Raw genomic sequence first — 21,227 nt, forward strand, 5'->3', positions numbered from 1 at the left:
CACTGTGCAAATAGAGCGGCAGCCCTGGTGACTCGCAGCAGCCAATATCTCTGCTCCATTTCACTCTAGTGCTGCAAAACACACTTCGGGACAAGCTCGCGTTCCTCCGTCTCACAGGAATTAAGTGAAGGCTAACACTGACTACAATAAAATCCTACTCAATCAAAAACAATGAAATATATTACATCCACAGCGTAAAAAAAAAGAAAAAAAGAAATATAGGAGCGGATATGTTGTTATACTATATTGCCTGGCAAGTCTCATCAAAGAAGCCTGTCTACAAGCATCTTAAATTTTCTCTTTAAAACCAATATAAATAATAAAACAAAAAGGCTGTATATGCATTAAAACCTGTAGTAATAGTAATGTTCGTTGTAATTGCAATAATAACAGTAGAAGCAGCAGATTTTGTATAAGTATCAGTAGGAATACTAATAATAGTAGTAAATAAAGTAAAACCATTAGAAGTAATAGTTTAAAAAGCAGGAAAAGTATCAGCGGCAGTACTAATACTAATACTAGTATGAAGAGTAGTAGTCAAAGTAATAAAAGTAGGACTAAAATCAGCAGCAGTAGAAGAAAAAATTGCACAATGAAAGTAGTAGTAACACTAATTAGAGTAGTATTAGTAGGAATAGCAGGAGGAGTAGAAGTAATAGGAGTAAACGTACAGTGGTACCTTGACCTACGAGTTTAATTCGTTCCGTGGACGAGCTCGTATCTCAATTTGCTCACACATCAAATCAGTTTTCCATATTGAAAATACTTAAAATGGCATTAATCCGTTCCAACCCTCAAAACGCCACCCTGTTTTTATGTTTCATGTTATTAAATTAGGAAAATACATTTCTAAATAACTAATATTGTATAAAAACATTATAGAAAGAGTATGTAAAGATATAATAAGGTTTTATACAGTGTATTTACCTTGGAGATGAGACGACTTGAGCTAACGAAAACGCTGGCGGAGGGGGGGCGGGGGGCGTGGGGGAGAGGCGATACGCGGGAACGAGGGAAAACTCGATTTTTTTGCTACTCTCTCCATCACTTCTGTACACTACATATCCCTAAACTTTTAATTTTTAACTTTTTCTTCTTTGCTTATCTTAATTTTCGTCACAGTCTTCGCTTTCTGGCTTTGTTTCGCCATCTATCAGCGTCGTCTCGAGCTCGTACCTCAATTTTTTGCTCGCGTAACAAAGCAAAAAAAAAAAAAAAAAATCGACCGAGTGACCGCTCGTACCTCGGAAAACTGGTACATTAATGCATTTGTAGGTCAAGGTACCATTGTAGTACTAGGAGGAATAAAAGTAGTAGCAGTAGTAAATGTTGGAATAAGAATATAAAAAGTAGTAGTAGTAAGAATGTTAGTATAAAAGCAGAAGCAACACGAGTAGAAGTAAAAGAAGTAATAATAGTAATAACGGGAGTAGTGACAGTAGCAGTAATACAGATAAAATATAAAAGAAGAAAGAGTAAAAGAAACACTAGGAGTAATAGAAGCAGTCCAAAATAAGGGTAGGAGAAAACAAGAAAAAGTAGTAGTAGCAGTAGTAAAAACAAGAGATCTGAAGCAGTAAAAGTAATAGTAGGAAGAAGAGGGAAAACCGAGATAGAAGTAAAATTATGAGTAGCTTTACTAGTAGTAATAAAGTTAAAATTAATATTAACAGAAATAGCAGGTGTAGTATCAGTAGCAGTAATAAAACTAGTAGCAATAGAGGCAGAAGTCGAAGTAGGAGGAGTAAAAGTAAAACTAGAAGTAGTAATAGAAGTAGTTGCAGTTGTAATAGTAGGAGTAAAAGTATGAAGAGAAGTGGTAGTAATAAGAGTAAGAGTATAAGCAGCAATAGAAGAAGCAACAATACACGTAATAGTAGTAAAAGGAATGATCATTGAAATAACAGAAGAAAAATCAGTAGCAGTAGTTGCAATAGTAAAAGAATGAGTAATAACAGCAGTAATAAGTAGCAAGAAGTAATAGATAAAATGCCAGCAGGATAAAAACAGTAGTTAAGATTATGAGTAGCATTATTAGTAGTAATAGGAGTAATACACCGTAACGACAGTTGTAATAGTAATAGTAATAGTAAGCTGAGGACTAGTAGTGATAATAAAATAGAAGTTGTAGAAGAAGTAGGCATAGGAATAGTATTTATAATATAAATAGTAGTATAAATTCACTGCTAGTTTTGTGAAAGTCATTTTCTCTTGCTTTGCTCTTCTATCTCAGCCGAATACACCGGCATCAGAACGCAGTGAACAAACCGTCTCACACTGCATCTGTGTGAACAATACTCATACAGCTGTGCTCTCAGGAAGGGAACAGTCAGAACTCAGCTTTATATAATCTTTAACAGAGAATCACCTCATAAGTTGGCAGAAGATAAGACGTTTTTTTTGCGAGAAGGATGGACATAAGCTGAACTCCTCTCTGTTTTTCCAATGTCTTTGACATATTTGCAATGTATTTATTGAGATTCGAGGAAATGGGGTCAAGTCTGTAGATTTTGTTGTGCTGAGATTAATATCAGCGAATCAGACTGAAATGCATTTATCTGTATTTCTATATTTTAAAAAAATAATTAAAAAAAATTGGACCCTTCATGGAGGGTCAGTGGTTTGTTTTCAGATCCTCCAGCGTTTCCATCATCCATCTCCATACTTTCTTCACAGATTTGTTGACAGTTATGTTCAACGGCATATCGAATGCCGAAGAGCAGAAAGAAAAGAAAGCCGAGACTGCCAAGAATCACAGCAGCACAGGGTGGTACGCTTTATTACCAGAATTAGCAGTAAGCTTATGGTTTGCTATTCGTGGGTCTGCTAGTGTACAATGCTCATAAAGCTGTGTTATTTTGAAAGCTTTTTTCAAACACTATTTAGTTATAGTGATATGGGTCGTAATTTTTTTAAAATCTTTAAATTATTTATTAATTGCAGTGGGATGTACTTTGCATTAAAAATGGTAGGCCATGTTTACAGTAGAATTCATTTGTGCTGATTGCTGTCCTGATTATTATAAATACCAGCAATAAAGCATGTGAGGGGGAAAAAAACAAAAAGTAAAAATCAGAATATTTCGGCACTTAAATGAAGCTACTTTGTTATTCACTAACTGGATTTTGTGCTCACCGGCCACAACAGAACGATGTACAGAATTTGTCTATTTGTCATCATGCTTTTACTTAAAGCGTGTTGATCTGAAAACAGCCAAAATAAGCTTTCATCACTGGGGTATATTGCACCACGTTGCAGCAGTCTGTAGCATCTCATCGCATCTTCGTCACAGTTGTTTCAAGGGCAATGTGTAAACGCAAAGATGTTTCGCAAATCTGAACGAATGTCAAGCGATTGCGTTTTATATGCATCATAAACTGGACAATCAGTAAACGAACGCCTGGTTATGTCTGCGTTATACGCGCATGCGAGGAGCATGAGGCAGCGTTACCAGGGCAACAGCGAGGAGCTCGAGTCCAGTCCGGGTATTCATCTTTTTCAGCCGTTTGATCACGCCTGTTGTGGATTTTTTTTTTTTTATAACAAGTTTTAAATGATCTCAGTGTTGAAAGAAAAAAAAAAAGATGGCAAAATAAAATTGTGACCGCAGTCAAGTTGCAGTAAACTCGCCTTTGATATTTGCCTGACATTCTGCAGCGGAGGAGCTTGTTGGAAATATCGGGCACACGTTATTTATTACTTTTTATTTTACCAACATTAAAAAACATTATCTGGAAATAGCTGCAAAAACAATATCTGTGGCCAATGGACCGAACAAAGCAAGCTCTTTTAAAAATCAAAGCTAATAGGATCAAATGTTGAACAGAAAGAGTATTTCTTCACATCTTGGAACTTCAGGATCACTGGTTCAATCTTGAGCTTAGGTTACTATCTGTGTGGAGCTTCTGTGTTGGCATAGTGTTCCTTAGGATTTTCTGGTTTCCTCCATTTTTAGGGAAAAGGGAGAAAACCAGAGAATCCTGAGGGAAACTATGCCAATACAGAAGCTCCACACAGATAGTAATCTAAGCCCTTGGGTGTAAATGATGGACTCTTCCACTGTGAAGTCTTTTGCTTTGTCTCAGAGCCGTACCCACACCAGGCCAGAATAGCACCAGCTCCCAATGTCTTTTGGCTCCCTGACTTATGAAATTCAGTGCTCCCTGTGACTGTGTCTGCAGCCTTTTGCTGTCATCAATTACCATGTTACAAAACTAGTTTTGAAGTTTTTCAATACTGCCTCGCCCCTGCTCCACTCTCATGTTCCTCAGATAGGCTTCTGACAGCGAGTGTGAACTTGTTGTGACTCAACTGATTGTGATACTGAAAGTATCTATTTAAAAAGGACCACAAACTCATTTAATCGAAAGACATTTTCACTCATATTGACCTCAACTGGTTTATTCTCCTCCTATAGTATACGTTAACGTTTTTCCCACAGAACCTTTGCTGTGATTATTAATGGATTTTTAAGCTGCATGCAAACGTAGCTAGAGTTGTTTGCCAGCGTACCGGAGCGCGTGCGCTCACACACTACAAGTGTTTTAGAGAGGCGACTGTGTAAGTCGAAGTAACACCTACATCACTTTTTATTTTACATTCTCTAACTTGATTTCTTTCTTTTTTTTCCTTGCTTTTCAACCGCTCCCTCCTGCTGCAGTTCTTTCTCTCGCTACAGGTTCAGAGTGGCATGAAAGACGTGGGTGTTGACAAAGTACATCTTCAGCTCAAGGTCAGGGCTTTTACTTTACACAGAGTCGCTGAAAGAGTGCTTTCGTAACCGCATCGATGCGGTGGCTTTCAGCCGCCGACTTATTAAATGCTATGCAGCCCTAATTTCTTGAAAGCACAACAGGAGTCATCGCTCGCCATCTCCGATTCCGCTTGCGCTTATTTGACGAGCGTGCTCTGTAAAGCAAGACTGATAAGCGCAGCACCTCAAAGTGGACCAAATTGGATTACGTCCACGACGGATTTTTTTTTTTCTTTTAGAACCGCACATGTACAGATGCAGCCAAATAGAAAACAAACTGGTCAGGCCAGTATAAAAAGGTCTTCAAACACATTTCTCCTTTAGGGGGCACTGGTTTTGAGAATCTGTCCAGACAATTAGGGAAGCAAATAAATAAATGTTCTTTGACACACAAGCATGGAGGGCAAAATAAAAGTAATACATAGCACGTGTATGTAGTATATTGCTCTTTTAGAAGAGAAGAAATATTCCTACATCTTTAAAAGACTCTAGAAATGTATACTTTGGTAGATTAACCTGCTCATATGTGCTCTTAATGTATACACTCAGATAAACCAGGTATTTGTATTTTCCATTTTATCCCTGTTTGGGTGTCCACTCTAGACCCAGATTCCTGTTCTTGTCTGACAGCGAGAAGAACCTGTGTATTCAGAGTGCATTCGGAGATGTTTTTCTCCTCACCACAGTTGTAAATTGTGGTTATGAGTTACTGCAGCCAGCTTACGGTTGAAATCAAAAAGGCCACAGAAGAGGAAGTGCGTTGTATTTCGCACTAGCAATTCAGCCTTTCCTATTATACTCAATCCAGCTCGCCTGGAACAAACTACCATGCACACGGTCAAAGTAACTGACATCATATTTTCTCTATGCTGATGTTTAAGATGAATTTGGATAACTGCATATGAGAGCAGGTCTTCATTTTAACATGGTCGATGAGTCTACATTCCTAATTTATTAGCTATCATACATTAAAAAACAGGGTGAACTCCATGTTTTAAAAAAATATATATATATATATATATATATATATATATATATATATATATATATATATATATATATATACACACACACACACACACACACACACACATATACACTAATGATCCATTTCCGAAAAATCAAATAAATAATATTGATTTTCCATTATCTTTTACCTAATTTTTTTGACCGAGTATTGGTGTAGCGTGACAATAACACTAGCCTACCTATTCCCTTTTCCACAAAAACCAATGTTTTTTGTTTTTAGATAAACCTAAGCAATCACATTCAATGTTTTAATCTGTGAAAAAGGAGCAGACGTGCATGCTAGGTCATGTGGACCTGTTTAGAGAATTACAGCATCTCTTTACTGCTAAAGAGAAAGGAAGACGACTATCGAACAAGCATTAAAGAGTCACACAGCCACTCAAATTCATGTTTTTTCTTAGCTTTTTTTATATTTTATATATTAGAAAAATTATATATAATTATATTAATAATATATATATATATATATATATATATATATATATATATATATATATATATATATATATATATAATTATATAATTATATATATATATTAGTTCTTGATTAATTACCTGCTTAACACAGCAGTCGGTGTTCATCTAATTTTCTGTTTAATTAATGCGATGAAGCGGTGAATTACCAAAATAAGGAACTTCAACAGAGTTCAAATGCTAACCTCAATATACACCCCAATATAAAACAACAAGCAATGCCATGCTTTATTATTATTCAGATTGCAGCAAATTACAATCATTTTCATAGGTGAATACATTCCTGTATTTTTAGTGACATTATGGACAATAGTATTGGGGCTCCTGACTTTCCAGCCATATGTGGCTCTTATCCAAACTGTTACCATGAATTTGAAGAATTGAATAGAACATCTTTGGATAAGGTAGCATGAAGTTTCCTGTTCCAGCATGACCATGCCCCAGTGCACAAAGCCAGCTCTATGAAGATATGGTTTACATGGCTTGGACTGGTAGATCTTAAATGTGGCTTGCTATAGACCTCTGATCTCAACTCTAATGAACGCCTTTGCGATAAACTGGAACGATGATTTTACTAACACCCTTGTAGCTGAATGAGCACAAATCTCCACGAACACACTCCAAAATCTAGTGGAACCTCATTCCAGAAAAGTGGAGGTTATTCTAAGAGCAAATGGAGACTAAATGTGGAATAGGGTGTTCAAAAACCAGATACGAATCTTATGGTGAGGTGTCCATAAACATTTGCCCATATAGTGTGTCTAGTTCTAGTCTAGACTTTTCCAGAAACAAGTTCTCTCTGTAATTTTTTTGATCATTGTCATTTTCCAGTTAAGTGATGTTAATTGCTTCTTATGTAAAGTGTTATACGAATAGAAAAGCACAAAGAAAGTGTGCACATTTAATTTATGCAATAAAATAGCGACATAATGTCAAATGTGCCACTGACTTTTCTCAGTTTGTATGTAGCTTCATAGTTTTTCTTGCTATCTTGTAGTGTAACCGGCTATTCTATCAGATAAATAGCCTGTCTCTGGACAAGCTTAAATCTCAAAGTAGCATCAGTAACAGCAAATGAACAATAAAATGATCTATAGCACTCCTACAATCTTCCCAGCACCAAATGTCATAGATAGACAAACCAAACGTATAGAAAAATCATCACTACGCGTTGTACTGCCAAATATAAGATGCTTTTGAATTATTATGTATGGGAAACAATGGCAATATATTTTTGAAAGATACAGTAATATTTTGTGATTAAAATATGTATGGACACTTTCTTGTGTTATGATTTTCAAATTAATTTGTTATTTATTTTAATTTCTTTTTACAAAAAAATAGCACAATACTTTCTGTTGAAATTTTTTACTGAATCGTTCTACGTTCAAATGCTAATAATTTTCTGTTATTTCTCCTCTATTTCCTGTTTGGTTTTGTTTCTTTTTAGATATAATAATAATAATAATAATAATAATAATAATAATAATAATAATAATAATAATCTTTATTTAAATATCGCGCCTTTAAAAATCTCAAAGCGGTTTCCAAGCATAGAAGAAATAAAAATTTTGAATTTAAAGAATAATAATAATAATAATAATAATAATAATAATACAAATAAATAATAGTACTAATAATAATAATCCTGATAAAAAAAAATGATAAAAATAAAAATAAAATAAGTAAATAAACATCACAGAATTTATCACAAAATAAAAGGATCACATAAAAGCTATCCTGAAAAAGTGAGTTTTAGGAGCAGATTTAAAAACAGTAAAAGACTCGGCCTGTCTGATCTCAGTGGAGAGAGAATTGCACAGCGTTGGTGCATGTGAGGAAAAAGCCTGATCACCCATAGAGCATAAACGGGAAGGAGGAACAACTAAAAGACCTGAATCGGAGGAACGGAGATCTCAGCTTGGAGTGTAGACAGTTAAAAGCTGTGTCAAATAATGAGGTGCTGTACCATGTAGAGCTTTATAGGTCAGCATAAGAATTTTAAAATCAATCCGGAATCTGGCAGGGAGACAATGCAATGACTCCAAAACTGGAGAAATATGCTCACCAGACCTGGTCTCAGTCAGAATCCTAGCAGCTGATTTTTGGACAACCAGTAATTTGTTTAACGTAGATTTTTAAACCCCAACAAGCAAAGTATTACAGTAATCGATGCGTAAAAACAAAGGAATTGATCCATTTTTCAGCACCTGGAAAAAATAGCATGGGGCGCGGTCTTGCAATGTTTCTGAGAGGATATAAATGAGATTTAAATTGACACGTTTATTAAATATGTGTTATTTATTTATTTTAAGAAACACTACTGGCAGTTTATTAGTTCACTGTAAATAAATGTTTTCAGATATAGTGATAAGTTTGGTGTTTTCCAACCTCTTCTACATCATGCATTTAGAACAGGGAGGTTCAACCAGGAAGTTTAAAACCTGACTGCAAAATATTGATTATGTCATTCGTTTTATTAGGCGGGGACACGGAGGTTGAAAACACAAGAACATAAACATCCCCGTGGTCACTCTTTCATGACTCTGGGGCTCAAATAGCATCATTTATTTGACCTTTCCCTAAAATAATTCATAAAAAATAAATAACCGTGCTGAGAACTGATTACTGAAAGACTCGTGATTTTTTTGTGGACGCTGACCACAGGCCAGGTCACAGAGAGCAGTAGGGGGAAAAAAAACCAAAAAGGCGGTCAGATTTATTTTTCCAACAATATAAAGCAGCTGCTCTGTATTACCAAAAAAAATAAATAAATAAATAAAACAGAAAGAAAGAAAAAGCGATAAAGGATTTCAATGACAGTTTGCTAGTTCAGGAGCCATTTATTAGCTGTTGACGGGTTGTTAGCTTGCCAGCTCAATCACACAAGGCTGCACTTGGTCGTTTCACACGTCTTTAGGACCATGTCTACAATGTTATGAAAGATTAAAGTGTAAAGTGAGCCATGACATATTTAATCTGATCACTCAAACCACTTCAGAAGATCTGAGATGCATTTGAGCCACAAAGTACAAATTGAGAGGGCGTTTGTCTACATATGGCAACCGAACCCCTTCTCAATGTATACCGTAATTTCCGGACTATAAAGCGCACCCTTATATAAGCTATTGAATTTTACAAATATTTTTATTTTTAACATAAATAAGCCACACCTGTCTATAAGCCTGTCTACACTGAAACTAATGAACTTTACACAGGCTTTAACAAAAGACACTAAATGCAATATGTTGCGCTTCTATTAAGAGCAAAACGGTATTTTGGGAAGCACGTCACTGCATTCTTCCGGTATTACTGTGTGTGTGTGAGACTGAGGATTATGTCCTTATTATTTTCTGATGCTCATTTCGAAGTTTCTTTGACTAACCCATAACGCTTTTGCCAAGAAAAATAAAAAAGCACAAGTTTTGGAAAACTGTCTGCGCTTATATGATTTCTGTTGCTGGAGTTAGTGAGCTCTCCCTTCACCCAGACTCAACGCGTTACAACGGCTTGTATCTAAACAGTAGCCAACCAAGAAAGTCATTGTTCACTGTCTTCCTCCTTCCTTTCACAACTACAGTGGTACCTTGACCTACGAGTGCATTAATGTGCGAGTTTTTCGAGGTACAAGCGGTCGATTTTTTTTTTTTTAAATTAAGGTACGCGCTCAAGATGCCGCTGCTAGATGGTGAAGCGAAGCCAGAAAGCGAAGATTGTGACGAAAATTAAGATAAGCGAAGAAGAAAAAGTTACAATTTTAAAGTTTAGGGATACGTAGTGTACAGGAGTGATAGTAAAAAACGTGTTTTCACTCAGCCTCCGCTTATCGCCTCTACCCCTCCACACACACACACACACACACACACACACCCCCACCGGCATTCGTTAGTCGTCTCATCTCCAAGTGAAATACAATTAATAAAACCTAGAAAGAGTATCTTTACATACTCTTTCTATTATGTTTTTATACAAGATTTGTTATTTAGAAATGTATTTTCCAATTTAATAACATGAAACCGGTGTAAGTTTTTCTCTCGATGCCATGCAGCTCAGAACACAGGTTAGGTGCGTTTTTTCGTTTCCGTTCGGAAATTTCATTGGTATAATGTTATGTCGCTCAGTTTTTTGGCTTGAAGTTTGTGAAACCGGGAAAAACCCAGGAAAAATCCATAAATAAGCCGCGGGGTTCAAAACGTGGGAAAAAAGTAGCGGCTTATAGTCCGAAAAATACGGTACATTTGAATCGGATTTCTCCATAGAGCTCATACACCCTGGAACACCGTATACGGCATACAAGACTACAAAAAGTGCAATGAATACACAAGAATAGCATTGTATGGAAGTAGCAACCTATATACCTTCACTGATACTAAAGTTGGTAAAGAAAAAAAATTTAAATTTAAAAAGGGAAAAAAAACTAGTAACACTGGAGGATGGTGTTCGAATGTAATGAGCTAATTTGCATATTAATGCAAAATCTAATCAGCTTTCACATTTCTGTCTGTTTAACAATTCTGAGTGCAAGTGTAAAATCGCAGGGTTAAGATCAGGAGAGAATCCTGGATTGTTTTAGTGCTCCACCACACCTATTCATTTCTATTAGCTTCAGCTGCTTCTCGGCGTAATGTATGCACGCTGTTAGACCGGCCCTTCCCAGTGAAGTCTTGACAATAATGCAGTGTGCAATTTCTAACCGTATCATTAGTGTGTTCCTTTCTTTGTTACCTTTTGTTTCCTTGTTTCCACTTATTGGAAAGCATTAGTAGTCTGGGGTACTGGTTTGTGACTCTCCTCTTGTTTATCATTTTAGCCTTCAAAGATGTAGACTGTGTTCAAAACACAAACGCTCACTGAATGCATATTTCGCCTCACATTTGTGACAATGTGCTCGTAATGAAAAGGCTCCTTTTGGGGGGGAAAAGACCCAAAACAAACAAATCCACCCCTTCTTGTAGAATGGTTACACCCCTGATCTGTCTGCTTGTGTTTGTGTGTGTTTTTTTTTTACCTTGTTCTCCAAGAGCTGTAGTTGCTCTTTGTAGAATGCAGCCAGATGCTTTAGTTCAGCGTCTTTCCTCGCTAGCTGTTTGGCCTTGGAGAGACAGTGAGAGAAAGAGAGCGAGAAAGAGAAAACGAGAGAGAGCCAATGAGACGTAGATAAAGACACTTACAAGGTGTGTAATCTCGCTTCTGCTGACATTTCCCATTTAAACAGAGTTGTAGTCCATGGAGCTTCTCAGAATTCCAATGTGATCTCGTGCCCCGGCTCTAATTACTACCTCAAATTCCTGCATGCACCTTTCACTTCGCATGGCTTGCTGCAATGTTCTGCAATGTCACTCAGTCTGGACTTTTTGGAAATTAATACAACTTCCCCAACAATATTTGGACAAATCAACTAGCAAAACAAATGTAGTGTGAAACAGGCTTGAGGGCTATTTTGAGGAAAGCGTGGGGGGTTGAATAGGATTTTTCTAGTGTAATAGGTGGGATGTTAGTGAGCATGTCTTGGTCACAGTTGATCTGAGGGCTCATGGAGTTTGGGCACGATTTATATAAAAAAAAAAAGAATCTCGGATCAGCACCGATACACAAATCGAACTGCGTGCATGCTCTGTGCGTTTATATGTGGGGAACTGCCAAACCTACATAGTGAGTAGCTGAAGTATGAAGGTAGCGGTACCTGAGAGAGAGAAAGAGAGAGAGACAGACACAATGACTGAAGCTGCCTTTAAAAAGCCATTAAGCACACAAAGCGCTTTGCAGCATGCAAAAGGGAGAGCAGGGGGGAGAGGAAGAGAAGAGAAATGATTAAAATGGATAACCCGAACATGGGCAGAAAAAGACAATTCTACAGAGAGATAAAATAGATAGAGAGAGAGAGAGAGAGAGAGAGAGAGAGAGAGAGAGAGAGAGCGCAGGATGCTTGGAGAAGTAAAGCCATGCACCCAATAAGTGAGACAGAGAGAGTGCATAATTCTTGTCTGAGGGAAAATTAGAACAGGGGCCCAGGATGATGGGGCCAAATTAAATCTGATCTCCATTCTGCACTTCATTTCTCCTTTTTTCTTTATCCCCCACCCTCCCCTCCCAATATTCACCCGTAAATTATGCAGTGGAAACGTGTGAAGACATTACACCTGTCCACTGGATAGCCACCTGTACTGGTGTGACTGTGACACAGAAACGAAATGACACACAATGGACAAGCTTTTAGAGGCCACACACACACACACACACACACACACACACACACACACACACACACACACACACACAAACATTAGCTTACAGATGCACACATAATTACATACAGTGTAATCATACTGCTCATTTTTCTTCATTCAGTTAGTGTTTGTTGGCAGGAAGGTTCCATTCACTCTACTACGCAGATGATGTGCAATTTTCTAGCTGAATAGCTCCAAAAGTGTTGTGATGGAGGTGTCATCTGTGTGTGTGTGTGTGTGTGTGTGTGTGTGTGTGTGTGTGTGTGTGTGTGTGTGTACACTTGCATTCTGTTATAATACACAATGAAAACACGCCATTTGAATAAAGAGAGAGAAAAGTAAGATTAACAGGGAGCAGCTTCTGCTTACCCAAGCGTTCAGCTCAGCTGGCTGCTGTGAAAAAGCAAGGGGGGGGTAGATAAATGGGACGGAGGGATAATGAAGTGCAAAAGGACAACAAGAAAGGAAAGAGAAACAGAGACCAAAAGATGGGTGGGAAAGCAAAAGAAGGAAGGAGAAATCGCAAGAAAAGATGCAAAGGGTGGGAAGAAAGAGTGGGAGGAAAAAAGAAAAAAAAAAAAAGAAGACAACAGGACTTTAGGTTGGGTTTAAGTGCTAACGTGGCATTATTTTACTAATATAGCTGCGTCAAAATTCTGTGTCAAAATTCAACATGGAGGAAATCAAAGAGTTAAATGGAGCGACAGAGTTATCGGTCATGATTAAAAGGGCAGATCCCGGGCTTTTCGCTGCTCTAATAAATAGCAGCGCATAATGTAATCTGCACGAGAGAGATTCTTCAGCAGACGCAGACCGGCTAGGCTTATCATCGGTGAAAAAAAAAAAAAAAGTAAAAGAAAATCCCACAGCGATTCTAGTGAAAGGATTAGCAGTATTACAATATAACATTAAATCTAATAGCATTTGAGATTTCGGCACACAGATATGCAGCGAGTGCTACTTACACATTCGTTTCTTGGTGCTAAAGCCATATCAATACATAAGGGGGGGAGAGATATTACCGGAACATATTACCGGAGATATTAGCGGCTGTATTAGAATATTGCTTAAGACTCTTGTTCGCCTCGATATACTGTAGCTCTGGATGTGTGCGCCTTTAAGACAGCTAGAGAAGTTCAGGAGAAAGAGTGTGAAAATGTACTGGATGATACTATTGGTATCACAGCAGGTGCGCTTTAGAGACAGAAAGAAGACAGCGACAGGAAAAGAGAACGAGAAGCTACCACAGGTTCAACATGCAGTCTGGAATATCTCTCAGAAGAGACAGAGAGATAGAGAGATATGAACGGAAAAAGAAACATGCAAGTTCTGATGCAATACAGAATTTTAATAGCATTGTAAAGTTTCTATAGAATCAAAACATTGAAATTACTTCGTCAATTGGTCTGTGCATCTCTCTCTCTCTCTCTTTCTCTCTCTCTCTCCCTCCCTGTGGAATTCCTGCAGTTGATAGGCAGCACGTTCGCAGTTCTCGGTCTCTTGCCTGGAGCGATCTCTCCCTCTCTGACTCACAGCTAACAAGTGAAGCAATGGCAAGCATGGCAAAATCCTTCTCTTTGCATGCATTTAAATCTCATCAACACCTTACCCCTTTGCTCTGTCTCTATTTTTCACTTTTCTTCTGTTTCTCTCCACCTTTAAACCATTATTTCTTGGTCGGATTGTGTGTGTGGTTTAGGCCACTTGTTGTACGCGCCGCACGGAATCGCTGCTTTTAATGCCAGTCAAGAAGGTCATGACTTAAACATTATATAAACAATGTATTATATTTAACAATAAATAAAATAGACAGAAGTGGACAGGAACATTTTAGATTGAGATGAGCACGGGAAAATCTGTAAAAGAGTCGCTTGGATACGTGTGCGAGAGAGAAAATGAAAAGAGAAAGATCGGGTTTAGACGCAAAGTGGTGCTACATTTCACTTTTAACAGAACCTAATAAAAAACTCAAGTCAAGTTTATTGCTATAGCGCTTTTCACAACAGACATTGTCTCAAAGTAGCTTTATAGAAATCAACAGTTAAGGTGAATAATGTGTATTTATCCCTGATGAGCAGCCATGGCGACTGTGGCAAGGAAAAACCCCCTTAGATGTTATGAGGAAGAAACCTTGAGAGGAACCAGACTCAAAAGGGGAACCCATCCTCATTTGGGTGACATCAAGAGACAAGAACACTGGAGAGAGAGAACTAACATGAGCACTGGAGTGTAAGATTATAAGTAAAAGTTCGGGCTCCAGTAATAATTTCCTCAGTACCGTACATCCAAATCTTCTTCCTGCTTTTACATGTACAGTAGTGTTGTGGGGCTCCTGTTTGGAAATTTTATCCAAGATCCAGCATATAATATTAAAGTTCATTGTAAATATGGTAACCAAAATATCTTTAATCTAATGATTCATAGTATAAATTGTTTAATCTTTTGACTATAAGCAAAAAAAAAAAAATGCTAGAACAAACCACAATGTGGTTCAAAGTTGCGATCTGATTATCTTTAATACTTTGCATGATCTGATGTCCACTCGCTTGCATTAAGTGTCTATTTGAATAATTCAGTTCATTTGGTGGTAGCAAGCAGAAGTCCACACAAATCCTATATTTCAACCATTTATGTCTAAAACATTACACTACCAAGTATTTCCTAATGACACACTGACAGATGAACAGAGGAAAAAATAACAAACTGAAAAGAAGCTATTAAAAATAAAATGATTTCAGACATTTGCTGTGACCTTGAACCTGATGAGACCATTTCCAAAATTGATGCAGTTCATTTGCTGGTTATAACAGCAATTCCAAACAGACCACTCATTCCAAAGCTAATACACTAATTAGGATCTTGGACTGATGCACAACCAACCTGTAAAGATAATATCTTCATTATTTCTGGGGAAATGGCAGCTCAGTGGTTAAGATGTTGAACTCATGACCGTTAGGATCAGATGTCCAAATCCCAATCCTTAAGCAAGTCCCTCAAGCCTCTGCTCAGTTCTATACATAAGGCTCTGGATACAGGCATCTACCAAATTCCATAAATGTAAATGCAAATGTCTCACCTCCATGCAGTGAAAACTAATGCACAAGGTTCCGGTCTATATATATATATATATATATATATATATATATATATATATATATATATATATATATATATATACATATATATATATATATATACATACATACATACATACATACATATACACACACACACACACACACAATACACGTACATCCACAGAAACACCTGAATTTGAATGCACTAATGGATTGTATCTTATTGCAGATTGTAATTCTAAATTGTATCTTCCAGGTTTGTCAGGAAGAATGTGCGAGACGTGGTTGAACCCGAGTTTAAACTTTACTAATGTTCTTTAGTTTATTCCCATCACACTCACGCCACAGGGAATTTCCATTCCCAATACAAATCTCCAACAGATATCGAATTGTTAAGCAGGTATTATGGATTCAGACTTGTATCATTGAGTGGTAACAGTGAGTGTTTTTTTTTTTGTCATTAACCTGCTAGTATACAAGTCCACAATTTGAAGAAAATTGTGATATTAGTTCTGCTTGATCTTTTTCACAGTAACGAGCGCTCTGATTGGACAGATCCTTCTTAACAGGAACATGATAAAAATCTCAGAATAAACAGCGTTGGAATTAGAATATACGGCAACATGAAATGCCTTTGTGTCCTTCAGTAAACAATCTCACCTGGATATTTGTACCCAGGAACTGCTTCTGCATTCAAGACTTTTCTCCTCATGCTGACTGACATTTAAGTATGTAATTGTAAAAGAGTAATGATTCATATTTCCACTATTCAGTGTTTCTCAGAAGATTGGGTGGGTTCCCTTTAAAGTCTGGATCCTTCTCATGCTGTTACAGGGGGTTGTTCCTCACTGTAGTAGATTTCTGTAAAGCTGCATTTTGACAGTCTATTGTTAAAAGTGGTCTACAAACAATACGTGGATTTAATAAAAAAATTATTTTGATCTATTGTGGTGGTACTGTGCCGCCTCTCGTTTCCTAAAATGAAAAATATGTCTAGAAACATATATAAACCTTTGATTTTCTAGTACAATCAGGTACCACTCTGGATGTCAGATTACCCTAAATGTAAAAAAAAATGGAAAGACTACTGCTGCAGCCATTACTGGCTTTAACTACAGTCTCCTGTCGAACATGTTCATATAATCGGTGCTTTCAAGTGACCAAAGTATTTAGCGAATAATAACCATATGACCATGAAACTGCTGTACTGCAACCCTACAGCAGGCAGAAAGAGGTGGAAAGAGCACTGTCTGTGAGGACAGGTAAACAGAGTCAGCTCCCCTGTCGTGACAGCCTTGAATATCGCCGGTAACCATGACAACCTTAGAGAAAAATTTCAATGTTGTCTTTGTTGTCCCTGATCGATTGTTGTTCACAACTTTGTTGGATTCTGAATATTTGTATGGATTTAATGTTTTTTCCCCTTTTCTTTTTTTTAAGCAATTCAAGTTTCACAGCTTGATATGTCAAGGGAAAAATAAATAAATAAATAAATAAATAAATAAATAAATAAAAATAAAATAAAAAACACAGGGTCCTTTTTGTTTCTTATCTGATTTAGGATCCAACAGTAAAGTTTGATGGTAAATATTAGTCAGTATAGCATCGTCATGCATAAGTCATGCATAAGTCAGAACTGGTGTCATGTACATTGTCCCATTCTGTCCCGATGTCCTGCCCCACCCAAAGTGAACCCTAGCTACTAAATATCACTGAAATCTGAAAAGCTCTCCTGTAATTAGTTTCACGTGTTTACTCTCAGTAAAATAAAATCTCAAATCCAAACCCATGTAAATTCCAGCTGTATGATGGTTATACAGTTTTGCAGTTACAGACACTCCTTTAAAATGCCACCACTTGGAAGCTGCGTGTGGAAAAATAATGTAATAAATAAAAGAAAAAAAGAAAAGAAGCAAATGCTTCTGCTGCCATCTAGTGGTAAGAAAAACGACAGAGACACACCCAGGCCGAAGGAAGGCCATGCAACAGGAACGCAGGCAATTTGATCAGTCTTTGCGTTCATCCCAAAGTTTCTCCATTACAGCCGGTCATGAGCGGAAATGTCGCGGTAGCAGATAATATGACTGCACGAGCTGCAGCTCTGCTACAGATGTAAACATTAACTAGTATTGACAGCGCCGTCTGTGGACCAGCGAGCTAATATAATCAACGGCCGCGAATAGCCTCATTACAATCCTGCGCCATTATGGCGGACGAACTCAAGGATGAGAAGAAATGTCCTGCACTCAATAACCATTACGCTCACTTAAAACACAAGGCAGAGAACAACAGCATGAAGCAAATCAATTTTCTGTGGGCAGAGAAACACAGATGCGCACACAGACAGACAGACAGACAGACAACTAAAAGGGAAAAAAAATGGCAAAGAATAAAAGCATTGCGATCTCAGCTGACCACTGGAGGATGTTCCTGTATATTTTTAACTTGGTTTAAAAGAAAGCGAGCTGTGCGTGTGAATGCGTATCGGTCGTACCAAGTTCTGCACGTTCTTCTGCTCCTCTTTGGTTCTGGCTCTTTCTTGGAGTACAACAGGGTTCACATCCTCTCCCACAGACTCTTTCTCTCTGCGGGTGATACGTGCCAACTCCTCCCTCAGCAGAGCCTGCTCCAGCTCGAACCTGCAACCCACACACACACACCCCCACACACACACACCCACCCACACACACCCACACACACCCACCCACACACACCCACACACACACACACCCACACACACCCACACACACACACACAAATAATTCCTTTATTACACAGAGTAAAATTCTACCCGGGATATTGGCGCACCTCAAGGTTCAGGAAAATAATCAGGAAATTTCCAGACATGTTTGACCACCTGGTTCAGCCAACTGGATACCATCACTTTTATTTGGTCTACTCTAGACATGACCCATGCCATTCCATATAATTTAGATACCATATCAATGCTCTGGAACATTACATAATGAGCATAGTGAGATTAAACCCAAAACTGTATATTATGGCTAAACAGCATTTGCGTGCTTGTCTGCCCTCTTTGTTTGCTAATTGTTTACAGCTTGGCCTCTGTATTGCGTGAGTCTCTGTTAGAGGACTTCTGGGACACATTACTAACTAGAAGTGAGATCCATGAGGCTGTTTTTTTCTTTCTTTCTTTAGAGAGAGAGAGGGATGCTGTTGCAGGATTTCAGAAAGCGGAGCACGTTTCAAATACGAGTCAGTCATTTCCCACTAGGGACTCCATAAAATGCGGAGACAGGATTTACTGCATTAAGGTTAGGTCCAAACTTTTAAACAGCCAGAGTCCACAGAGAAATTATTCTCCACATCTCTTACATCCATTATGTTAGATTAACGAACCCTGACCATACATAGTGCTCGTCAGGTTCTATACAATACCTAACAACCTAACAGAATAGTAGGGATTCTTGAACTCATGATCTTCCAACAACATTGTGAATGTTTACACAGCTGGGCCAATTACCAGTCTGTTCCTTATTTATTTTTCATCTGTCCTAAGCACAGAAGTGTATAAAATGTCTTTGTATGTTGTAGCAGTACAATGTTCTTTTACTAAACATAAGAGACCCAAACCTGCTCCAGGTGGACAATGCCTTGAACACAGCATGAACTCCCTGAGGAAATGTTCTATCAGTGATGGTGTAGAAAAACTCAAATGTCCTCAAGAGACCTGATCTCCACCACACTGAACACCTTTGGGATGAACTGTGAGCCAAGAAGATCAGACTGACCCCTCACTGATGCTCTTAGCCTGGCCAAATAGACAAATTCCTATTGGAAAAGTCTAGTGGAAAGCCTTCCCAAAACAATATAGAGATCATTATAATGGCAAAGGGCTACTATACACAGATCAGACATAACATTATGACCATCTGCCTAATATTGTGTTGGTCCCTCTTTTGCTGCCAAAACAGTTCTGATCCATCAAGCATTACCAGCATTAACTTCTTCAGCAGTTTGAGCTACAGGAGCTCGTCTGTCAGATCAGCCTTCGCTCCCCATGTGCATCAATGAGCTTTGGCTGCCCACGACCCTGTCGCCGGTTCACCACTGTTCCTTCCTTGGACCACTTTTGATAGACACTGACCACTGCAGACCGGAAACATCCCACAGGAGCTGCAGTTATGGAGATGCTCTGACCCAGTCATCTAGACATCACAATTTGGCCCTTGTTAAATTCACTCAAATCCTTACACTTGCCCATTTTTCCTGCTTCTAACATCAACTTTGAGGGCAAAATAATTACTTGCTGCATAATAAACACCACTAACTAACAGGTGCCATAATGAAGAGATAATCATTGTTATTCATTCACCAGTCATAATGTTATAATGTCATGCCTGATTGTTGTATGTAGAATAGGATGTTTGACCAGCTCGTATAGGTGTGATTAAGTGTCCACATACTTGTGGCTATGTAATGTATCTGGTTAACCCCAAAGGTGAAACGAGGGGAGGGGGTATGTTCCTAATGATTCCACAGTTCCGCAGAAGCATAGAGGACATTTTGACAGCTGCAATCCGAAATGATTCAAAAGTAAATAATTTCCTATTTTTTATTTTTTATATATATATATATAAAAACATGGATTATATATAACCGGAAAAAGCATCCTTTCCTGCACAAAATTCAGTCCCAGACACATGCAAGTTTTCCAAGACCACCACACACAATCACCAGACAGTTAAAGTGTTTTTTTTTTTTTTTTAGCTCGGAAACAGAAAATGTGCAAGAGAGAAAAAAAAGGCCTGATTTTTGCTTAAGTTAACATGACCTGAATCAATTATCTGATAATGACTTGAGAAGACACGCTGACAGCACTGCATAACAGCTATGAGAGTCAATGGCTGGCAACCGAGGCGCGCCATTTTTTCCGCACCAGGGAATATCGGTGTCGAGTAGCAAACTGAAGCAGAAAATGAAAAATATAATGGCATTTATTTTATGAGAAAGTATGGCATGCCTGGAAGATTTTAATATGATCCAGGAATTATCTATATAAGTTGCTAGATGTGGTCACGTCTACAACACAACCCATAACCATGGCATATTACCTTTAACCAAACCAAACATTCCTTAGACCACTTCAGCCCAGTCCAGAGCCTGTTCATGCTTCGAACACTACGCACACACGAACGCACACGCACACACACACACACACACACACACACACACACACACACACACACACACACACCAAGGCCACTCTTGGGGCAGGTAAATATTACTGACCGTTTTCTTAGCTCCTCTGGCATCTCAGCTGAAGAATGTCCACCTGCAGCTATAAAACATGTCATTAGAGCATTACATTTATAAAAAGAAAAGACAAAATAAAGCCTCATAGAAGCACAGCAACTTTTTATCACAGATGATTTATGAGAACGGGGATACAGAAAAGTTTCTCAAGACAGAACATCATTTAGACAGGTTTGTAAACCAGAGATTGCATTTATGGTCACGGGTGAGGTGGTGCTGCATACCTGCGTCAGGCTTCCGACTCTCTGGTTTTGGGGGCCGAGGTGTTTCAGAAGACTGATTCGCCTCACGCATCCTTTGACGAACATCTTCAGACAACTGGAGAAAAAAAAAAAATGCAAGCACACGCACACACACACACACACACACACACACAAATTCACACCACTG

The 21,227-nt window shown here is 38.1% G+C and overlaps 1 protein-coding gene across 3 annotated transcripts in view; it reads right to left on the bottom strand.

The window, feature by feature from the left end:
• Positions 1-21,227, bottom strand: part of chchd6b (coiled-coil-helix-coiled-coil-helix domain containing 6b) — a 47,393-nt gene that overhangs the window by 17,273 nt on the left and 8,893 nt on the right. The window contains exons 2-6 of one of the 3 annotated variants that reach the window (XM_046847869.1): positions 21,062-21,155; positions 20,814-20,862; positions 18,055-18,199; positions 12,853-12,873; positions 11,265-11,348 (exon numbers count right to left, since the gene is read on the bottom strand). In XM_046847869.1, coding sequence (XP_046703825.1) covers positions 11,265-11,348; positions 12,853-12,873; positions 18,055-18,199; positions 20,814-20,862; positions 21,062-21,155 — 393 coding nt within the window. Of the gene's footprint in view, positions 1-11,264; positions 11,349-12,852; positions 12,877-18,054; positions 18,200-20,813; positions 20,863-21,061; positions 21,156-21,227 lie in introns of all 3 variants that reach the window. The other 2 variants (XM_046847861.1, XM_046847874.1) reach the window with 2 other exon arrangements.

This window comes from Silurus meridionalis, chromosome 1, assembly GCF_014805685.1.
Source record: "Silurus meridionalis isolate SWU-2019-XX chromosome 1, ASM1480568v1, whole genome shotgun sequence".
Classification (NCBI taxonomy): domain Eukaryota; kingdom Metazoa; phylum Chordata; class Actinopteri; order Siluriformes; family Siluridae; genus Silurus; species Silurus meridionalis.